Source organism: Phaethon lepturus, unplaced genomic scaffold (genome assembly GCF_000687285.1).
Source record: "Phaethon lepturus isolate BGI_N335 unplaced genomic scaffold, ASM68728v1 scaffold13921, whole genome shotgun sequence".
Taxonomy (NCBI): domain Eukaryota; kingdom Metazoa; phylum Chordata; class Aves; order Phaethontiformes; family Phaethontidae; genus Phaethon; species Phaethon lepturus.
In genome coordinates, this window is record NW_010515643.1 from 46,411 (window position 1) to 64,741 (window position 18,331).

At 38.9% G+C, this 18,331-nt stretch overlaps 1 protein-coding gene across 1 annotated transcript in view; it reads right to left on the reverse strand.

The window, feature by feature from the left end:
* Window positions 1-18,331, reverse strand: part of KIFAP3 (kinesin-associated protein 3) — a 68,196-nt gene that overhangs the window by 40,190 nt on the left and 9,675 nt on the right. Inside the window, exons 9-10 of the mRNA XM_010295847.1 lie at window positions 18,041-18,215; window positions 3,711-3,811 (exon numbers count right to left, since the gene is read on the reverse strand). Coding sequence (XP_010294149.1) covers window positions 3,711-3,811; window positions 18,041-18,215 — 276 coding nt within the window. The remainder of the gene's footprint in view (window positions 1-3,710; window positions 3,812-18,040; window positions 18,216-18,331) is intronic.

Here is an 18,331-nt window from a genome sequence, read left to right on the forward strand (position 1 = left end):
CTACTCTCGTTTTGGTCAATATGAACATTTTTTGAAATGGCATATTGAATATACAAACATGACTCAAATACATCCATTTCTTTTTCTCTGTTTCTAACCATGGCAGACAAGCTGCACGGCTTCCTCATTGAGGGGCTGCAGGATGTCACCGTATTTGGTCCAAAAACCCACTCAGTTCATAAGACACATGAAGATCATAACGCAAAGCAGTATGATGACAAGACCGAGATTACTGGAAGTAGAAACAGCTGAACCTAAAAATAAGTGGGATGTAGGAACAAAAAACACAGCTCAGTTTGTGTCCAAAAGGGGTGGGGGAGAAGATCGCAACAACTAATCATTAAATATTTGTGTGCTTGCCCCCTGGTGGAAAAACAGTTTGTAACGCATTCAACACTAGAGAATGTGGGTAAACAACCCATGGGCGGGGGAGAAGGAACAATAGGATTGCAGGAATTTCACTCCAAAGTATTTTACTACAGCAATTCTGTATGTTTATCTATTACCAGATAGCAGGCTGTGATTCCAAATGGACCCCAAATAAAATCACAAACCACAAACCCCCAAAATAAATATTTAGGTTACAACATAGTTATTAATCTCTTTTTTCCTGGGACTTTTGTGTACTAATTTAAAAGCTATCACTGATTTCTTCCTCCCTTTCTTAAAAAGGTAGAATCAGGTTTCCCTAGTTTGTTTTAAGAACTTATAAAATCCTTAGTTTATTAAATCCGTAAGCCTGACAGTCACATAAGAGTGAATTAACCAGAGAAGAAAGTTACCACTTAACAAGTAGAACATGAGCATTCAAAAATCACCCCCTGCAACTGTTCTGTTACAAAACCTTTAAAAACAGATTTTTAAAACCCTTCAAATAATTTGAAGGGAAACATTCTCATTACTTACACAATACAAAATCTGTGGAAATTAGATGTTTAACTAGATGGGATTACACTGTTAATTACTGAACTACTTCTCTATAAAAAGAAAAAAAATATATCCAGTTTCAATTAAAGCGGTTCAAATTTTAAAATAATAGTTTCGTATGAGCTCCATGTTTCCCATTATGTCTTCATTTAATTTGATTGCTTCTTGTGCCACTTCAAAAGGAAGAGTAATTGCTGCCAAATAGGAAATATTAAAATTAAATTTGTTCTGCTTTTACTATGTCCATTGTCATCTTTTACTGATTTAACAGGAAGGCAGTAAAAAGACTGCAGCATGTGCAATGAAGAGGCAGTAGTGTTCAATCAGACAAGTCCCATATTGAGTATCAGATACCACAGACCAGGACTGAAATCACTGTGTCTAGACTCTCTGGCACCTGCCTTCACTTATTTACCAGTGACCAGAGGCCAACCCCCACCGCTCTCTGTTCACATACACCTCTGTCCAACCCCCTCCCCAAGCCCAGCTCAAACATCTTTGAATGATTATGCCAGAACTGCATGCCTCAGGAATCTCTCCTGACCAGCTACTCCCTAACTCTGCTGTTTGAAGTGATGCTCTGGTTTCTGAACTTCAGCAGATAATGGCGGACAGGAGCAAAGGGTGCTGTCAAGAAAGGACGTTTACCAGCATTAAGCTGAAAAGAAGCTTATAGATCAAAGAGGGGCCAAACAGGACAACCGTGGTGGAAAACATGTGGGTAGCTGCAGACAACCTTGCACACTGCTCTGTGGTAAAATATTAAATATCACCATGACATCACTGCCTAACCATGCCTTTTGATTGGCCAGGTTATTACCAATAAAGGCTTTTATAAGCATCTGGATGGCATTTGCACCTATTTAAACAAAACACGCATTGCTGAGGTCTAAACAAGAATGAACTGTTAATACTCACTTTTAACTGTTACTAGAATAGCACCCACTAACTCCTACAATCCAGAAGGATGTTTACCTGGGACAGCACGCGCAAGCCCTTGTCAAGCACTTCGCCTGTTCAAAATGACAACAGGGGATGGATTTTCCAATCACTTTCTACAACAGCTAAACATTCATTATTGGGAATTTGCCCATTTAGATGTACGCCTCTCCTCAAAAGGAGACAAACCAGCAGAAGGGCACATTCTAGTATTGAAAAGAGAATTTGGTTTTCCAGGGTAGAATCAGATGGCAGGGAATCCTTTTTTTCTTCTCCTGATGCCTTATCCACTTCCCCATGTTTTCTGCTACCTCTGTCTTCTTTAATAACTGTCCTATTTTTGACCAGTCATTAATAAAATTTAAGCTTTGATTATCCAGCTTGTCATTTTTGAACAGCTGGCAGATGTGATCTGTGAATAAGTATATCGACCACAAAAGCATCAATAGCCATAAATATCCTTCCGATTTCTTATCTATAGCCAAAGTCCAACAAAGGCAGTGGACTTCTTTCCTGCTCCATTAGCCTTCGGATACAGCTCTGTAAGCACTACTTTGAGCAGTCACTGCCTATCAGAACAATGATGTTCATCAAAGCACAGAGTATGGTATCACTGAAGTTTCCACAGCTCTTCACATTTGGCACTGGGGATCTAAAAGTCATGCCAAAATTCCCTGAAAGCACGTCATAAGCGGGCCCTGAAACACAATGCATGAATTCTGCTTTGGCCAGTAACTGCTCAGAACAAAGCAGCTCCCTTATATTATGCACATGCCTTAACATATACTTGCTTCTTGTGGCAGAAAAGGCAGTCAGCAAGATGTTTACAAGACCATTTTGTAACATGTACTAGTTATTCCCACCAATTCTCCCCTCTCTATTCTCCAAAATCCTCCTGTATTTGGAAAAACATTACCATTTTTGTCATGAGATAATGACCAGAAACACTCTGAAAACTTTCCATGGCAACTTCCCATTCTGGATGTATTTGATGTTAAAAACATGTTTGGCAGGAAAGAAGATACCATGGTGCAATTCTGAAAATGCTACCAGCGAGCTTTTACACTTACGCAACGCAGCCTTTCTCAACTCCAGCCTCATCAGGACAGAGAAAAAGATCAGTAAGAGAAGGTTTGGTATTTGTTAAAAAAACACAAACAAACAACAAACCACACATAAACCATACACACAAAACCCAAAACAAACCCTGAAAACCCACAATATTGTGTCTGTGCTTGGATCAAAGACTATGACTGGAGACAAAAAGTTATGCAACAAACTGTAGCCTGAAAGATGGGTGAAGAGCCTTCCATAGTCTTCAAGTCTCCCCTGTTGTGCATGCCTGCAGTTGGAAAAGGAACTGTCATGTAGCAATGTAACACTGCTTGGCTGGTTTCCAGTTCATATCCTGTAACACTGGAGACGTTGAAATTTTGATACCCAATGGGATCAGAAAAGAATGCCTTCTAAAACAGTAAAGGAAATACTTTCCATGAGGTTCCCTAAGGACCTGCTGTGCTCAAGCTTTAATCTCTTTGAAGCATTCCCAATTTTCTGTAGAAATTCATCAGGTCACCTGTATTTTTATCAATTCATGGATGCAGCTCAAGTGTTAGCAGCACTGACAGAGAATATATCACCTATCTTTTTTCTGGAGACCGTTAAAGGACAGCAAGAACAGTCAGACTGCCCGATGAGTAGGTGGCTCACTACCGACTCAGCAGCACTGTGGTTGTTCCCACTTTCACCTGTGGGTGTCAGTAGGAGTTCTGCTATGAGTGAGGAAGAGACGTGCACAGGGAAAGCTGCATCTTTACCACCTCATCGTATGTAAAAGCACATACCTGTGGGATACAGTCAGTGTACGCAAACATTGATTTAAAGCGATCATCCATGCTTATGTGATACAGAATACACATTGCTACTTGTTTGTAGTTTTCATTTGCTAGAAGAAGAAAAAAAACATATTAATAGAAACCTGGTATTTTATGTATTGTAAACATTTAGAGGGGGAAAACAAAAAGCACAAAAATCCTAACAGAGGAAAAATTTAAATCAGAAATGCCAAATTAATGAAAGGGTCTCACCTGGCCTATCCAAATAAACAATGTATTTGTGCAAAGAGGGAACAAAGGCAACGCTAACTACTCCCCCTCTCTGCAGCATCTCAAAACATTTCCTTAACCTCACTTTGCAAGAAATATATTTTGTGAAGGGAACACTTAACAATGACAGACCATCCAAAGAAAGCCTTCATCAGTTTCCAGCTAGGAAATTAAATACCAAATGTAATGCCAAATTAGCTGTAGATATTCCTGTTGAAACAACAAGTTTGTCTCCAAGTGAAATGATAAAGAATGCACCAATGCCAGAAAGAAAAATAAGAACTACCGCTAAAAAGTGTTGTAGAAGGAACTCAGTGCCTTTCAAGTTAATCAAGTAAATTGTTTTATTAGCCTAAATGATAATACTATCCCTTGGGTGCCTTTTGTACATTTCAAAGGCAACAATAGTATATTTTCACATTAATACTTACCAAGGAAAAAAATTCTCAAGAAAAAATTGAGCAGTTAATGTGAGTAGGCTGTCAAGTATTTAACTGAGATGTTCTATAAACCCAACTTAACAAACACTTGTACATTTGTCTAAGACCACCACAGACATGTTTGATCCTGACTCACTGCTGAAAGCTGTGCTGAGCATGCTCTTGAGCACTCCTCTAGCCCTACGTTAGCAGGATACTGGCTATATATGGGATAAAACCTTGTCTGAATGTTTATATTAGCTAGACCAGGATGTAATAAGGTCACCAACTCAGAATGTATTCACAGTTCATATATAACTGATCAGAAATACCCTACCTCCCACTTCTATTTAAGCTAAGTTAGAACATATCTGTTCAACACTTTGGCAAAGCATCAAGACCTCAAAAGAGCAACCACCACAGTTAAATTTTTGTTCTGCATAGGTATTGGGTTTGCACGGCAAGGTTTTGGTAGCAGGGGGGCCACAGGGGTGGCTTCTGTGAAAAGCTGCTAGAAGCTTCCCCTGTGTCCCATAGGGCCAATGCCAGTCAGCTGCAGCACTGACCTGCCACTGGCCAAGGCCGAGCCCATCAGCAATGGTGGTAGCACCTCTGGGAGAACGCATTTAAGAAGGGGTAAAGTTGCTGTGCGACAGCAACTGCAGCAGGAGAGATGAGTGAGAATGTGAGCGCAACAATTCTGTAGACACCAAGGTCAGTGAAGAAGGAGGGAGAGGAGGTCCTCCTGGCACCGGAGCAGAGATGCCCCTGCAGCCCGTGGTGAAGCCCATGGTGAGGCAGGCTGTGTCTCTGCAGCCCATGGAGCTCCACAGTGGAGCAGATCTCCACCTGCAGCCCAGAGAAGACCCCACACTGGAGCAGGTGGATGCCTGAAGGAGACTGTGACCCCGTAAATTACCAAAACTGAATTACCAAAAAAGACCCATGAAGCCCTTCTGGCAGTTGGTGTACAACAATAAGGCATTCTTTCCCATGCCAAACCTAAAAACACAGCTGACCTTTCAGAGCCTTCCAGATTTTGACCTGTTTGAAAAAAACCAACTTGTATCACAACCTTCCACACACTTAACAGCTGGAGAAAGGACAATGTACAACTTTGAAAGCAACTCTGGCTATTAAAACAAAAGCACAAACAGTACTATAGTTGCTAAAGCACAGCCATTCTGTTTTAAGCAAACAAAATCAAGCATTTGTCATCTTTTGTGCTTCTCTTGTGACTCGTCATCCTACCTACATACTCATTTATAGTGACATTGTAAATCCAACAATTACATGACAAAAACTTGCCATACATACAGCTAAAGGCTTCTCCTAAGCAAATATAAAAATGTAAAGAGTAAATTATGCCCTCAAATTTCACGGGGCTAGGAAAAAGAAAAGCTGTTTACACTGCTCTTAACACTTCTTTCCATGCCTCCATTTAAGACTCAAACATCAAGACTCAAATGTAAGACTCAAATTACAGTTACATCTTGCTGGATAATGCAGGAAACACTATGCAAAGTAAAAGGCAAATCAGTATAAAAGGGAGGAAAGTTGGCTCCACAGAACAGGAGGGAACAACAGGAAAAAACCTAGCACGACGTTGGACCAGACCTTCAGCAGGTATGAACTAGCAGGCAGTCCACAAGAATGATGCTACCTTCTACCTGTTTAATCTCTGTCCTTCACGGGTTTCTTTCCTCCTTATTTTTGCAAAGCTTCATTTGTGCCAAGAAAAAGCATCAGTTAGGATAAAGCCTTACATTTGATAGCAACAGTAGTTTATTTCCTGGTGTTTGGCAATACTAGTATCTTATTTTCAAATAAAATAGCCTACTGTCACAGCAAAGGCCTTCTGTTTTTTGAGAAGAAACTATTGCGTAATTTTCTCTCCCCTTTTTTCAAAGGTCCAGCCTGTCACAATAAGCCTTCTGATGTCTGAAGAACACCTTGGGTATCAGTGCTGAATGACAGCACTGCCTTGGTTTCTAAACTGCCCAAAAGACCTAGATACTCAACCCAAAGTGTGAAGAATATCTAGAATGCAATTCAATTTATTTTCTCTGAATGAATTCTTAATGAGTTGGCTCTTAATGATTGGCACTTAAATAAGTCTCCCAAAATATGTTCCATAAGGCAGGTTTCATGACACAAAGGCAGAGACATCTATAGTTTCAAAAAGAAGAGTTGAATTTAATTTCCTTCTTGCTCCACAGTTAACTGACCCATTTTCCCTGAATTCCCGTGTCCTACTGTCAACATAGGGAACAGAGGGGTTTAGAGCATTTAACTCACAGGCTGAGCATGGGAGTATTTTTTCAATTGTGAGTAAATGGAAAAAAAACCTGAATTCTACTAACCTGGACATGAAAATAAACTACAGAACTGGAGTTAAAAGAAAACAGTGTCCAGCTAAAATAGCGTTTAAGTATTTAATGGTGTATGAATTTTAAGTTTAATTTAATTTTAATTTCCCAGAAAGGACAGAATTTCAGGCTGATCTCTGGAAGTTTCACTGCCACACTTTCCCCATGGAAGCACTTTGGTGGAGAAAAAGCAGAGCCTCCCGACTTTTTTCAGTTCTTATGCAGAACAGTGGCAACTCATGAGCCAAAGAATCAAATACTTCAGGAAAATCAAGAGGAGGTGGTTGTTTCTAAGCACAGCCAGCACAATTTAATGCAATTGTTAATCTCACACTCAATAAAGAAGCATAAAGCCTACTGGAAAGTTGACTGGAAACTGTGCATAACTAGTTTGTTAAAATTAGGAAGAGAATAGATTCAACAGCTACAGCATTTTAAACACTTAGCATCATCTTGCAGGCTGAAGACTGTATAAAAGGTTAAGACTGAAAAATCCACCAACAGGCCAATTGCCATCCTTTTACATAGGGACTTCACTCCCAAAAATATAAACTGGCACCGACTGACTATTACTTGAATATGCAGTACCAACGTAACTTTAAAAAAAAAATATTATTTTATACTCATCTGAATGATAATGAATAAAGACCTAAGTCAATCATTGCTTAGAAACTTTGCTGTAAAAATTTCAAACCCTGCCCAGTACCTGGCTGGAGAGCAGCTTTCCAAAGCACAGAAGTGATACCTTTTCTGCTATTTTTGACCACTACTGAAGGCCACACATGAGAAAGCAGACACTGCAAGAAAGACTTCCTTATGACTTGGTACAGTAGGCATCAATTACTCCCCTAACTAGAAAAAGAAGAGAAAGAAAAGAAAAAACAGATCTCTGCCAAACATGTTCATAAAAATCGCCAATGTTTTGGTGGGGTGCCAGAAAGTTGTGGCCTACAAACACTGGTAGTTTTGAGCATCGAGCTTTTTTATGACTGAAGGTGGAATAGCCAAATGGCCTAAAGCAGTAAGGGCAGCCCTGGAAAATAATAGCCTAGTCATTATGGATTCTTCTGGTATTTATGGCAATAAAACATGAATCATAATGAACTCATTGGATATTAAATGTGGGGGTCACAAGTACTTTGATAGGATTTCCACAAAAATTTACCATTAATTAACCAAATAATTATTTGAAAGTGTTACTGAATTATCCTTAGTTCTTATACAGCCATTCCAGAGAAATTGGTCATTCCCAGCTGAGTGCAGTTAATGCCTTAACAAACCGGTCATTAACTGCAGTTACTGATTTTGTGGGAATTATTGTGTTATAAAATACACTCAACAGTTTATAGAAACAATACTTAGATTTTTTTTGCAGCTGTAGTTCAGCTGGAGCAGCTGGGATGGAAAAATATCAGGTCCCTCGGGCTGTTTTCACAACTAGTTTTCTGCAAATTAGAGAGGGAAATAAATACATGATGGGTTCTGAGTTCAAAATGGCTTCAGATTTTTAGCCTTTGAACATTAATAAGAAGCCATGTGCCAGTTCTGCGGACCAATGCCTGAATTCCATGTCTAGTTCTTACTCAGGTTAAAGATCTAAATGGTACTAGTAGCAGAAGCTAAAGAAAAAAACCATATGATTTCTTGATCACGAGATCAGGTCCTACATTTTGCTTGAGTTTGTGAGGTTACCAAGAAAAAATCCTCCATTAGCTCCAACAAAAGAGAAACCCTAAAGCTGTAAAAATGAAATGCCAATTCAGTAACAGCACTCAGCTTTCAAATGCTAAAGTAAAAATGAGAATATAAATTATGAATTAAATTATTTGAATGTAACACTATCAGTAATTCAAGCAGTCATCATTTCTAATGGAATCACCAATGTCTCCACATTAGATATGAAATATACCCTATCCAACTCAGGTGTAAAACATTAACTACACTACATCAAAACCAGAACACAAATGAAGGTAAATACCTATTAAAATGGCAGAGTGAACCTTTATTTCAGTTTCAAACTGATACTCTCAAGTCAAATCTGCTGCAAAATTAGGCAAACAAGAAATCTAGATGGATAAGAATGTTACAAATTGAACATCAGATCTACACACTGTCTCACACTGCTGTCAGAAAATATTGAAATCAAGAGTTTATTCACATATATCATAATGAGCTGTGATCCTAGGAAATGATGGAAAGGTATCCCTGCTTACCTCTATCCCACATTATTCCTTGCAATCAGCGCTGCAACAGTTGGACTAAGTTACTCCATGTGTGGTTTAGACACATACTGGTTTGATTTACATATGTAAATATAAATCGTATTGCATGTATCAGTTTATTTTATCAAGAGAAACTGAAAGAATTTTCAAATCTGCTTATACTCAAGAAGACTAAGCATTGTAAATAATACATTATGATATTAATTACCTACTAATAACCCCTCTTGTGCCACCTTTATTTTATTTGAAACTGGCTTCACACTATAAGCCTAACTTAACACCCTGATTTCACCGTGGTTAGGGTTGTGGTTTTTTTTTCCTTCTCTGAAAGAACTAAGTACATGCCACATCTGAAACATGGATACAATTTTTTTTCTAGGAAGCAAAGAAGGAAGTATAATGATGATTTCTAAGCCAAAGGACTAATAAATGACTAATTTAGGTCGAGTTATTTAATGTTACAGCTACAGACAAAAATGACGCTGCACATCTGGAGCCCCAGGCTCAATTTCTTTGCCTGGAACTCTATGCAAAACAGACTGAAAAATATACAGTAAACACCTCACTGTAGTACTGCTACTCATAAAAGACAACAAAGCATAGCCACTGGGTAGATAACATACTGCTAAACTTAGACATGTCCTTTTTTGAGGCTTGATCATTCTACAGAAAAAAAAATTGTTATTTAGGATGTCCCACAACCAATCATACTTGAACTCATATGAATTCACACATAAATTGGAATATGATTGGTTTCAATATCCCATACAAACCAGAGATGAATAAATTAGAAGTTCAAATTAGAGAGAAAACAGGTGGCAATAGGATTATCCCTGAAGGAACAAGATAAAGCTATTTCTCTTTTCTCCACAAAAGAAACGTTTTGGGTCAAGTTATGACCAAGGAGGAGAGCAAGAGATAGAAAAAGACTTAACTACCATTATTACAAGAAAATGGAAATTAGAAGAGATCGTTCCTAGTTTGAATCAAATTAAGAAAGCATCTACTTCCAAAGTAGGTGGAAAAAATTCCACACAAAGCTGTTCTTTTATAAGTCTCCACTAAGCTATATAAATTAAATGCTGTACAATCAAATGGAAATGTATAGAAGGACATGCATAATTTTTGCCATATCTGCACTATATTTCATTCAACAACATCAACTGCTCCAGTTACAATTACTAGAAAATATACAGACTTCTCTGCTCTCAACACACCCTTCCAATCTTCCTGTTTGGAATTCAGTGGGAATGGAAATACGTGGAAGTACTCCATGCTGCTGACTGTGCGGGTGCACAGCTCCATAGCAGAGCAGCCTCAGTTCTGAATGGATAGTGCAGCTATATTTCAAAATGCTCCTGCTCAAAGGAGGAAAAAAAAATAATGCAGGATGCTGAGAAAGGGATGCTTTACCACATTGAAATGGAAACTGGTTTTGCCCATATTTCAAAGTTAATGAAGCACAAAGCTGAAGTTCAAATCTACTAAGCCCAAAAAGTGGAGTTAAATATTGGCTCAGCTTTTAGTCTTCCAGATAACAAGAATTAAGTTCTATATTATTCAAGACATATTGTTCCTGTGCAAGCACCAGCATACCTTTATTGGCAAAGTCTTGGAAGAGAGGTAAAACAATTAAATTCTATTCTTCTCATTGTGAAAACATTACAGTTTTGTTAGTTAAAATGTCATTCGCTGATGATCTACAAGTTTCTCACAGATCTCACAGATTTTCCAAAAAGAATAAAAAGGTATTTGAGGCCTCAGCCTCACAAAGAAAGTTTTGCTTTATGCAATGAGACTACTCAAATATGTAAAACTAGAACCCATACTGCAAAACATATGTATGTCAGAGACCAAAGGAACAAAAATTGATTTTATAGAGATATACTAGCACTATACTCACTATAGCTAGTTAGTTAGCACACGTCTTCCCTCTTCAGCTCAAAGGGTCTGAAGATACTACTATCAGCTGACAAAGGACTTCTCACCTTAGCAACTGCGGACATGGGGAATCTGCAGCTGGTCTCCTGCATTGGAGTAGATCATCTGAGAAACTCTTAGATAATAGGCAGAAACTTGTGGGTTAAGATGGTTCCACATTTCCAAAAGGGAAAGCAGACTGTCACCTTCCCTCTAATGTCTGAACTTGTAAAAGCCTTGGGATCTATGGGACTACTACATCTGCAAAATTGTTCCACATTATCTTTGAGACCATCCCTCTGCTTGCAAGCTTCACAAGGGCTCTGGAAAAGGTGCTCCTCTCTCATAGGTCCTCATACAGGCTTTATGAAGATTTTACTACAGATTAGGAAAACTAGAAGTGCCCCAATCTTCTTTACAGACATTTTCCAAGGAACTCGAGTTGGTTGTTTCTGTTCTGTCATGCTTTAGGCATCCAAGTTATGCCCTGTAAAGCTTTCAGATGTCAACAGTTCATGCAGAAGACTAGATTCACTTTTTACTGATAAGTATTAATTTGCTTTTGCAATATGCAAAGAAACAATTAAAAGAATTCAATTAATTATGCAGTCACATATTGTAAGTTCCACAGTAGAAATACTGGCTCAGGTGATCCTTCCCATTTTTCTAACAACTTGGCTCTGTCATCTTTAGATTGCTGCCATTTCCCCTGTCCTTGCTACTGCCATAAGCATTTCTATTTTTCAGTCAACACTGATTAAGTTAGTTTCTTGTGTTACATGAAAGTTATCCTCATCGTTAAAGAGGCTAACACCACAGTTAATACACGTGCACTTGTGAGTAGCACACCACAATGAGCTTTCACTCACATGAACAGTCAGAAGCTGAGTGTTCAGATTAGCAAGGTTCCACCTGTAATTGCTACAAAATGGAAAAACAGTTTCCGATTTTTGACAGTGTTAAAGGAGTCATAAAAATCTTAGATAGACTTCAAAAACTTGTAAGCTTATCTAAAAATATGATGTTATGAATTTCAGTTATTCTTTCCTGACAATTCACTACAATTTACCAGCAGCACAAAGCAGGGATATGGTGAAGGCTTTTACCTTAAAGTTAGTTGGGATTCTATTTCTGCTTCAAACACAGTATTAGCAACACTGACATCTCTCTGGTTTGAATTCTACATTTGTCAACATCGGAAGTCAATTTTTCTTTAATAATACTAAAGTTTGCTGTCTAATCCATAGTTAAGGTATCTAAATAAGCGCTGGGTTCTAAGACATATTCTGCACCCAACTCCTTAAGTCAGTTAAACATGCTACGTTTATTTGCAGGACATTAATAAGGGTTTAGAGGTTGAATGTTAAGAAATGTTTTTGTTTTGTGTTTCTTTCGGTGGGGTTTTGTTTGTTTGTTGTTGTGGGTTTTTTATTTTAAGCCTTGGCCATACTGACCACAAATGATAAAAAAAAAAATCACCATTAAAATAAATCCCTTAATAATTACTGCTTTCCAACAGACTGGTCCCTGTATTTGAACTGTTACTTAATGTGCTTCAGCCAGCCTCTACTATAAAGGAATGGAGACACCCCAGGCAATATTCACACAACAAGTATTGGAACCAGCTGCTGCAGAGCCACCTTCGGAAAAAAAGGTTTCTCAATTTAATTGGGAAAACAGGAGGAAGCATAAATTTTACTGCCATTAATAACTTCAAGCAATCCCGATATGACTTTACCTCACCCTGATGGCTGGGACATGTGCTTTTTGTTAGGGGCTTTGCCACATCTGACCCCTATTGTTTGCTCACTTGATCAGGTAAGAAAATGTATGTTTCTTTATAGGATAAACGAGGCCTATTAAAGTTAGAAAAAACACTGCAGTAGCCTATAAGAAGCTCCATTTTTCAACAGATGTGTGAAGCTCCATAATAAGTTCATTACAAAAAGGCCAAGTGAACTCATAAAGAGAACACATCTACTTTAAGCCTTCTTAAAAGAAACTTTCATAAAAGGAATAGAACATTAAAAACCCACAGCACTCCGTTAATTAGAGAGCAAAGTACTTCTTGGGTTTTTAAACAGCAGTCCACATATAATCCAGCTTGACTGTATACCATATCAAGACTCGTTTGTTAAGAAACCAAACATAAAACTGCTTGGCAATTCTTTGATTGCTCATTAAGCCTAACTTGTAAAGAATGGAAAGATATCAGAGGAATTTCAGCAGTTTCCAGATCTCCAGAGCAGATTTTAGATAATAAAACTCAAAAATTCTGTCAATGAACCTAGTGGAGACAGACTCTTCAGTGAGGACTAAATCAAACTGTCAAAGTCACGCTCTGCTCTGGCTATCTCCAGCTTAAATAAAGCACTTATTATAGAAAAGTTTAACCTACTCTTGCAAGCTATTGCACAGCTCTTAAGACTTCTATGTCTGTCAGGTCTCAGCCTTCTATGTCAGGTCACCACCTGATACCAAGTCTTGGAACACCAAGAAATAAAGAACATCAGGCCAGGATGCTCACGTTTATATGGCATATAGGTTCGACACATACTGTTACTGGCAAAACTATACTATTGCTACTTGGGACTGATTGTACTGTTATTTCAGAGTGTTGTATAACAAATACTCATCTACTTGGCTGAATACAAACCCAGAAAGCCAATTTTCTTTCAGTCACTGTAATCTATACTGGAAAACATAATCCAAGATGTTCATCACCACCTAAAATCTTTTTAAGACTGAACACCTTGGCACTGTGTAACACTTTCACAGCCATATGTACATCCCTTCTGTACTCAAGGTTCCATTTGGGCCCTATTTGCAACTGGTACTGTTTTGTGACCCACCCACTTTTCAGCTCATCAATATCTGTGTTCAATCAGTCCTTGGTTTTCAAAAGCAGCTAGTAATTTTGAGCAACCAAGAAGATACACTTTAGTCTTGACTTCCAGGCATAATGTATTTTCATTCTCTAAGCATGGCTTACATGGGGAAGTAAATGAAAAGCAAGTGGCATTTCAAGACAATATGCATTCAATACACCTAAGAACTGTCCAAGGGATGAACGCACACACCATGTAAAAAAATGTTTGCTCCCCACATGCAGCCAGGCTTACTCCTTTCACCCTTTAAGCAGAACACAGTTCCCACTGTAACAGCTTCTGCTCCATTCCTTATCATCATTTATATCCTTTTGAGAGGAGTAACTAACTCATGGGTGGATACAGAAACCCCAGCACTGGCTGCCACACCCACATCCTGCCAGGAGCTCCTTCTGAACAGGGGGTCCACCAAGACGAGTTTGCAGCCTGCCATTAACACACACAGCAGCACTCAGCTGGTTCTGCTGTACAAACTGCCTGCTGTGCTCATGGAGAATGGAGAACTATTTGTTTCACTTCACAAAGGCTAAGAAACCACTCAGACGCAGCACAAAATAGCACCCTTATTAGAAGAATGTGAATCACAAGCTGTGCGTATATTTAAGAGAGCTGTACTAAAAATTTTGTATTTGGTTTGGCCTGTTAACTGAAAAACAAAGTGGATTAGGTCCAAACAAGAAGTGAGGCTTTTATTCTTCCTTGTAGACAATGTTTGCTTCTGTTTGCTGCCAGGGCATTTACTTTAGGAACCAATCACATCATCTGGGGGAAGGATTATGAAAAAGGGTAACATTTCCCTTCTGTCCAACAATGGAAAAGCATTAACAGATTCAGATCTTTCCTTCACCCCTCTGTTCTTAAAGTTCAGCTCTACGTTTCCCCCTTTCAGTGAAAATACTTTCCACAAGCAAATATACTAACTAAATTCTACTGTATTTGGAGCAAGTCACTCCTCCACTTCACTTGAATTATGCCATGCAAAGCAAAATGAGAGCACTGTAAGAGTGAAGCAAATCTCCACAGAATAGTCTACAGCGTGCTGATTTGGTCTTTCCTTCCAAGGTGATGATTAGAGGGCACTGAATCCGCATTTTCCACATTTCAGGCAAACATCTAGTTTAAACCACTGTGAATTCAGATGAATCCTCACCTTAACCCACTGAAGCCATCCTTCAGATATACTGGCACATAAAGCATTCACACAGAGAATGTAGAAAAAAGAAACATCACCTCTGTAAATAAAATTTCTAAGTATTAAAGCAAAGCCACCAATACAATCTCTTTTCATACCTCAAGCAGCTCGTGTATGGAAAAAACTGAATTCAGCAGGCTGCACCTCATAGGCCTCCACAGCTCTGCTCTCAAAGCTGAAGCCAAACTTCCCTCAACTGCACCCAGTTCTTTGAGATTCAGAGCATAACAAAGATCAGCTGTAGTTGATTAACTTGGGTGCCTGGAGGGAGTGAGAAGAGTCTTGTCATATACTATACTTCAGACTTGTGAAGAGAAGCCATGAAAACTAGCAAGTGGTGTTGACTGGCAAAGCTACATGGGGAAGCAGGCATTGGCACTATTAAAAAGAAATGGCTAATTAAAATGGAAACCAAGACTAAGCAGAATTGCTCATCTCCATGCTTTCAACAGCAGCCTCAAGGCCCCGTGGAGCGAGAGGGAAAGAAAGAAGATGGTCTTTCTCCAATGTATCCATGCCTTACTTAATCCATTCCTTTGATAGCTCAGTTGAAGCCAGTCCATCCTCTCTACTTCCAGCGTCCACCTACATTTAGAGCCTTCCTGCTCCCAAGCCACCAAGTGTCCCTTGGGAAAGCCACACATCTTCCAGAATTGCAGACTACAGCCACCTCAGTGCTCAGCCCTAAACTGCTGCCTGACAAATCCTGTCTTTTAATTCTTTACAATCTCAACTCTCCCCTTAAACACCTACTACTCTTAATTTATACTCATCTCAAAGCCAGTGCTAAAGTCTCAAAGGCACCGCACACACAAATGCTAAATTTCAGTAGGCTGAGTCAACAAACTTGACCTCTTGGCATTAGGAGCTGTATGGTAACTTGTCAACAGCTGTTGAGGTGTGTTAGCACTTTAAGGTGACCTGCAAATGTAAGCTGAAGGGTACTGACTTGAATAATGTGTGTTTAATACCCAAGTAACCTGTATAAGAGAAGCATTTGGCACATGATTATTTTACTATTAAGGTAGCAGGCTTCCCTGAGACAGGATACAGAGAGTGATGTATTTGAGAATTATTTGATTTGAACCATATCAAGAAGAGTCTCACAAATCACAAAGCTGGCTTAAGAAACAAGTGAAATAATAGATGATATTTTTACCTACATTTTCTAACCAGCACACTACAAAATAAGTATCAAACAATTCTACAGGGAAGAGCTAAGGCAAACAGCACGTCTCTATGGGTGGGGGGAAAGAAATAAAAAAGGAAAAGAAAAAGGGTCAAACATCCAAGTCAAGGAAAGAACCACCACCTGTGGAGCCAAACAGACAGTGAAGCTTCTGGAAGTACTCACAGAACTAACAGCCACTTCACGAGCAGACTGTTTAGCAGCCAGTTCTTCTGAGCTAGAAGTAGGCCTGTGCAGAAGGCTGTTTAAGTCCAAGAGAATGGCATTTGAAAATAAATTGTCCTCTCCACATTAGAATCAGACACTAGAAAGCAGACACTTAACTGATAGTTTAGTCTGACTAACATTAAATGGCAAATCTCTGGGAGCAGGGACTTCTTAGTGATTTGTGTCATGCCATTGCTTGGGGCGACAAGCACTCAGAAGCCCTAGCCTTAGACCATAGTACTAGTTGCTGTACAAAAGAGACAAGTTCCTGCTCCAAAAAGCTTACAATCCAAGCTGAACCAGACTACCTAGCAAGATCCTCTCTCAAATGAGAAAAAAAAAATGTATTTCCTGACCAGCTTCCATTTCTCAGTTTACTGCCAAATAACATCGTCTCAAGGAAAAAAAAGTATAAAGCAGAGGGATTCCAAATGCCATTTTGCTGCTTCCTCCTAGCTCAGCCCAGAGGAGGATATATCAAGTATGAACATGGTTGTGGGGCAGAAAGTGTAAAAACATCCGAGGCATTTCAGGTATCTGAGGATATATCAAGTAGCTGTTATATTAATCACCAACAGGATTAAGGCTTCCAAAGCAGTGTAAGTTTTCATGGTATTAACTTGTATACTAAACAGTGATAAAGCCATGTTGAGGTTGAATGTAAAATTGAGAAAGCAAACAATCCTGAGACTATATACAAAGCTAGGGGAGAAAGCTCATAGCTTCACCATTGCATCCCACTTGTTCCATCACACCTAGATACAGCAGCTGCACTGGATTTAGGAGATCCCAAACCCAGCATATCTCAAAGTTTTGACAATGTCTTACATCAGTGTTTCACATATTTAGTGCTCCACAATACAAGATTCTCAACTCCCACTTAAAATAGAGCAGTTGGCAATTCTTATGGCCAAATCCTGCTAAACATTTAGTCTATCTACCAGAGCAGCCTCTAGATAGTATCAGTCAAAAAACACACAAGGAGCAATAAAAACTCCCTCCTGAGAACTCCAGCGTACAACAATGATCAAATTGGACAATCCTCTGCTTTTTCCAAACTCCTTATTGTCTCCACGGCTTTCCCCCATGGACAACAAAAAGTTTTACTTTATCTTAAGTACTCACATGACCTTAACACAAATTACACACTGTCAAACTGAAAGTCTAAAAATCAGTACTGCCTAGAGTTGAAGCTGACAAAGCTGGGAATTTCTGATCTATCTGCACCATTAAGGTAGCAAGAGGCAGCAGGTATATCAAGCTCCATTAAAAAAACCCCAAGGTAGTTGGTATCCTCCATCAGCTAGGCTCTGTGAAGTTGCTGGCTACTTTTCCTACGTGCTCCCCCAAAATTACAAGCATTACCCATGTGTCAGCTCACATGGTTTTCAGGTAACTATCAAAGTTATTTTTAAAGACCAGAAGACTCATTCAACAGTTTAAGAGAATCTAGGAATAAATCTACTGGGAACCACATTATTTCAAACTTCCATTTACACCTGCATCTGAAAAGATGATTTGAATGATAAAAAACTGGGAGTAGTGAGGACCTTCTTTGGCAAAGAGAAAAATGACGTAGCAACTTTTAGGTACACTATATCATGATGCAAACAGCTTCATTGTCCCTGATGAAACATTTATGTTAGAACAAAAGAAAACATACCTAAAAGTGCAGTGAGTTTGGGAAGCAGACCAACTTGTACCATTTTATTTCTCAGGCCTGTGTCAAAGGACAGATTTAGTAAGAGTCGAAGAGTGATGTTCAGCATGATGTTTAGCAGGTCTTCATGTTCACAGGGTACCATTTTCACAAGTTTTTCAACAATATCCATTTCAACCTGTGTGTCAAGAAAAAGCAAAATCCATAATCAATCCAAACTTAGCTTTGTCTTCAGTGTAAAAGCCCTCTCATGTATTCGCACGCACGCGTATGCAAATACATATCCAATTTGTA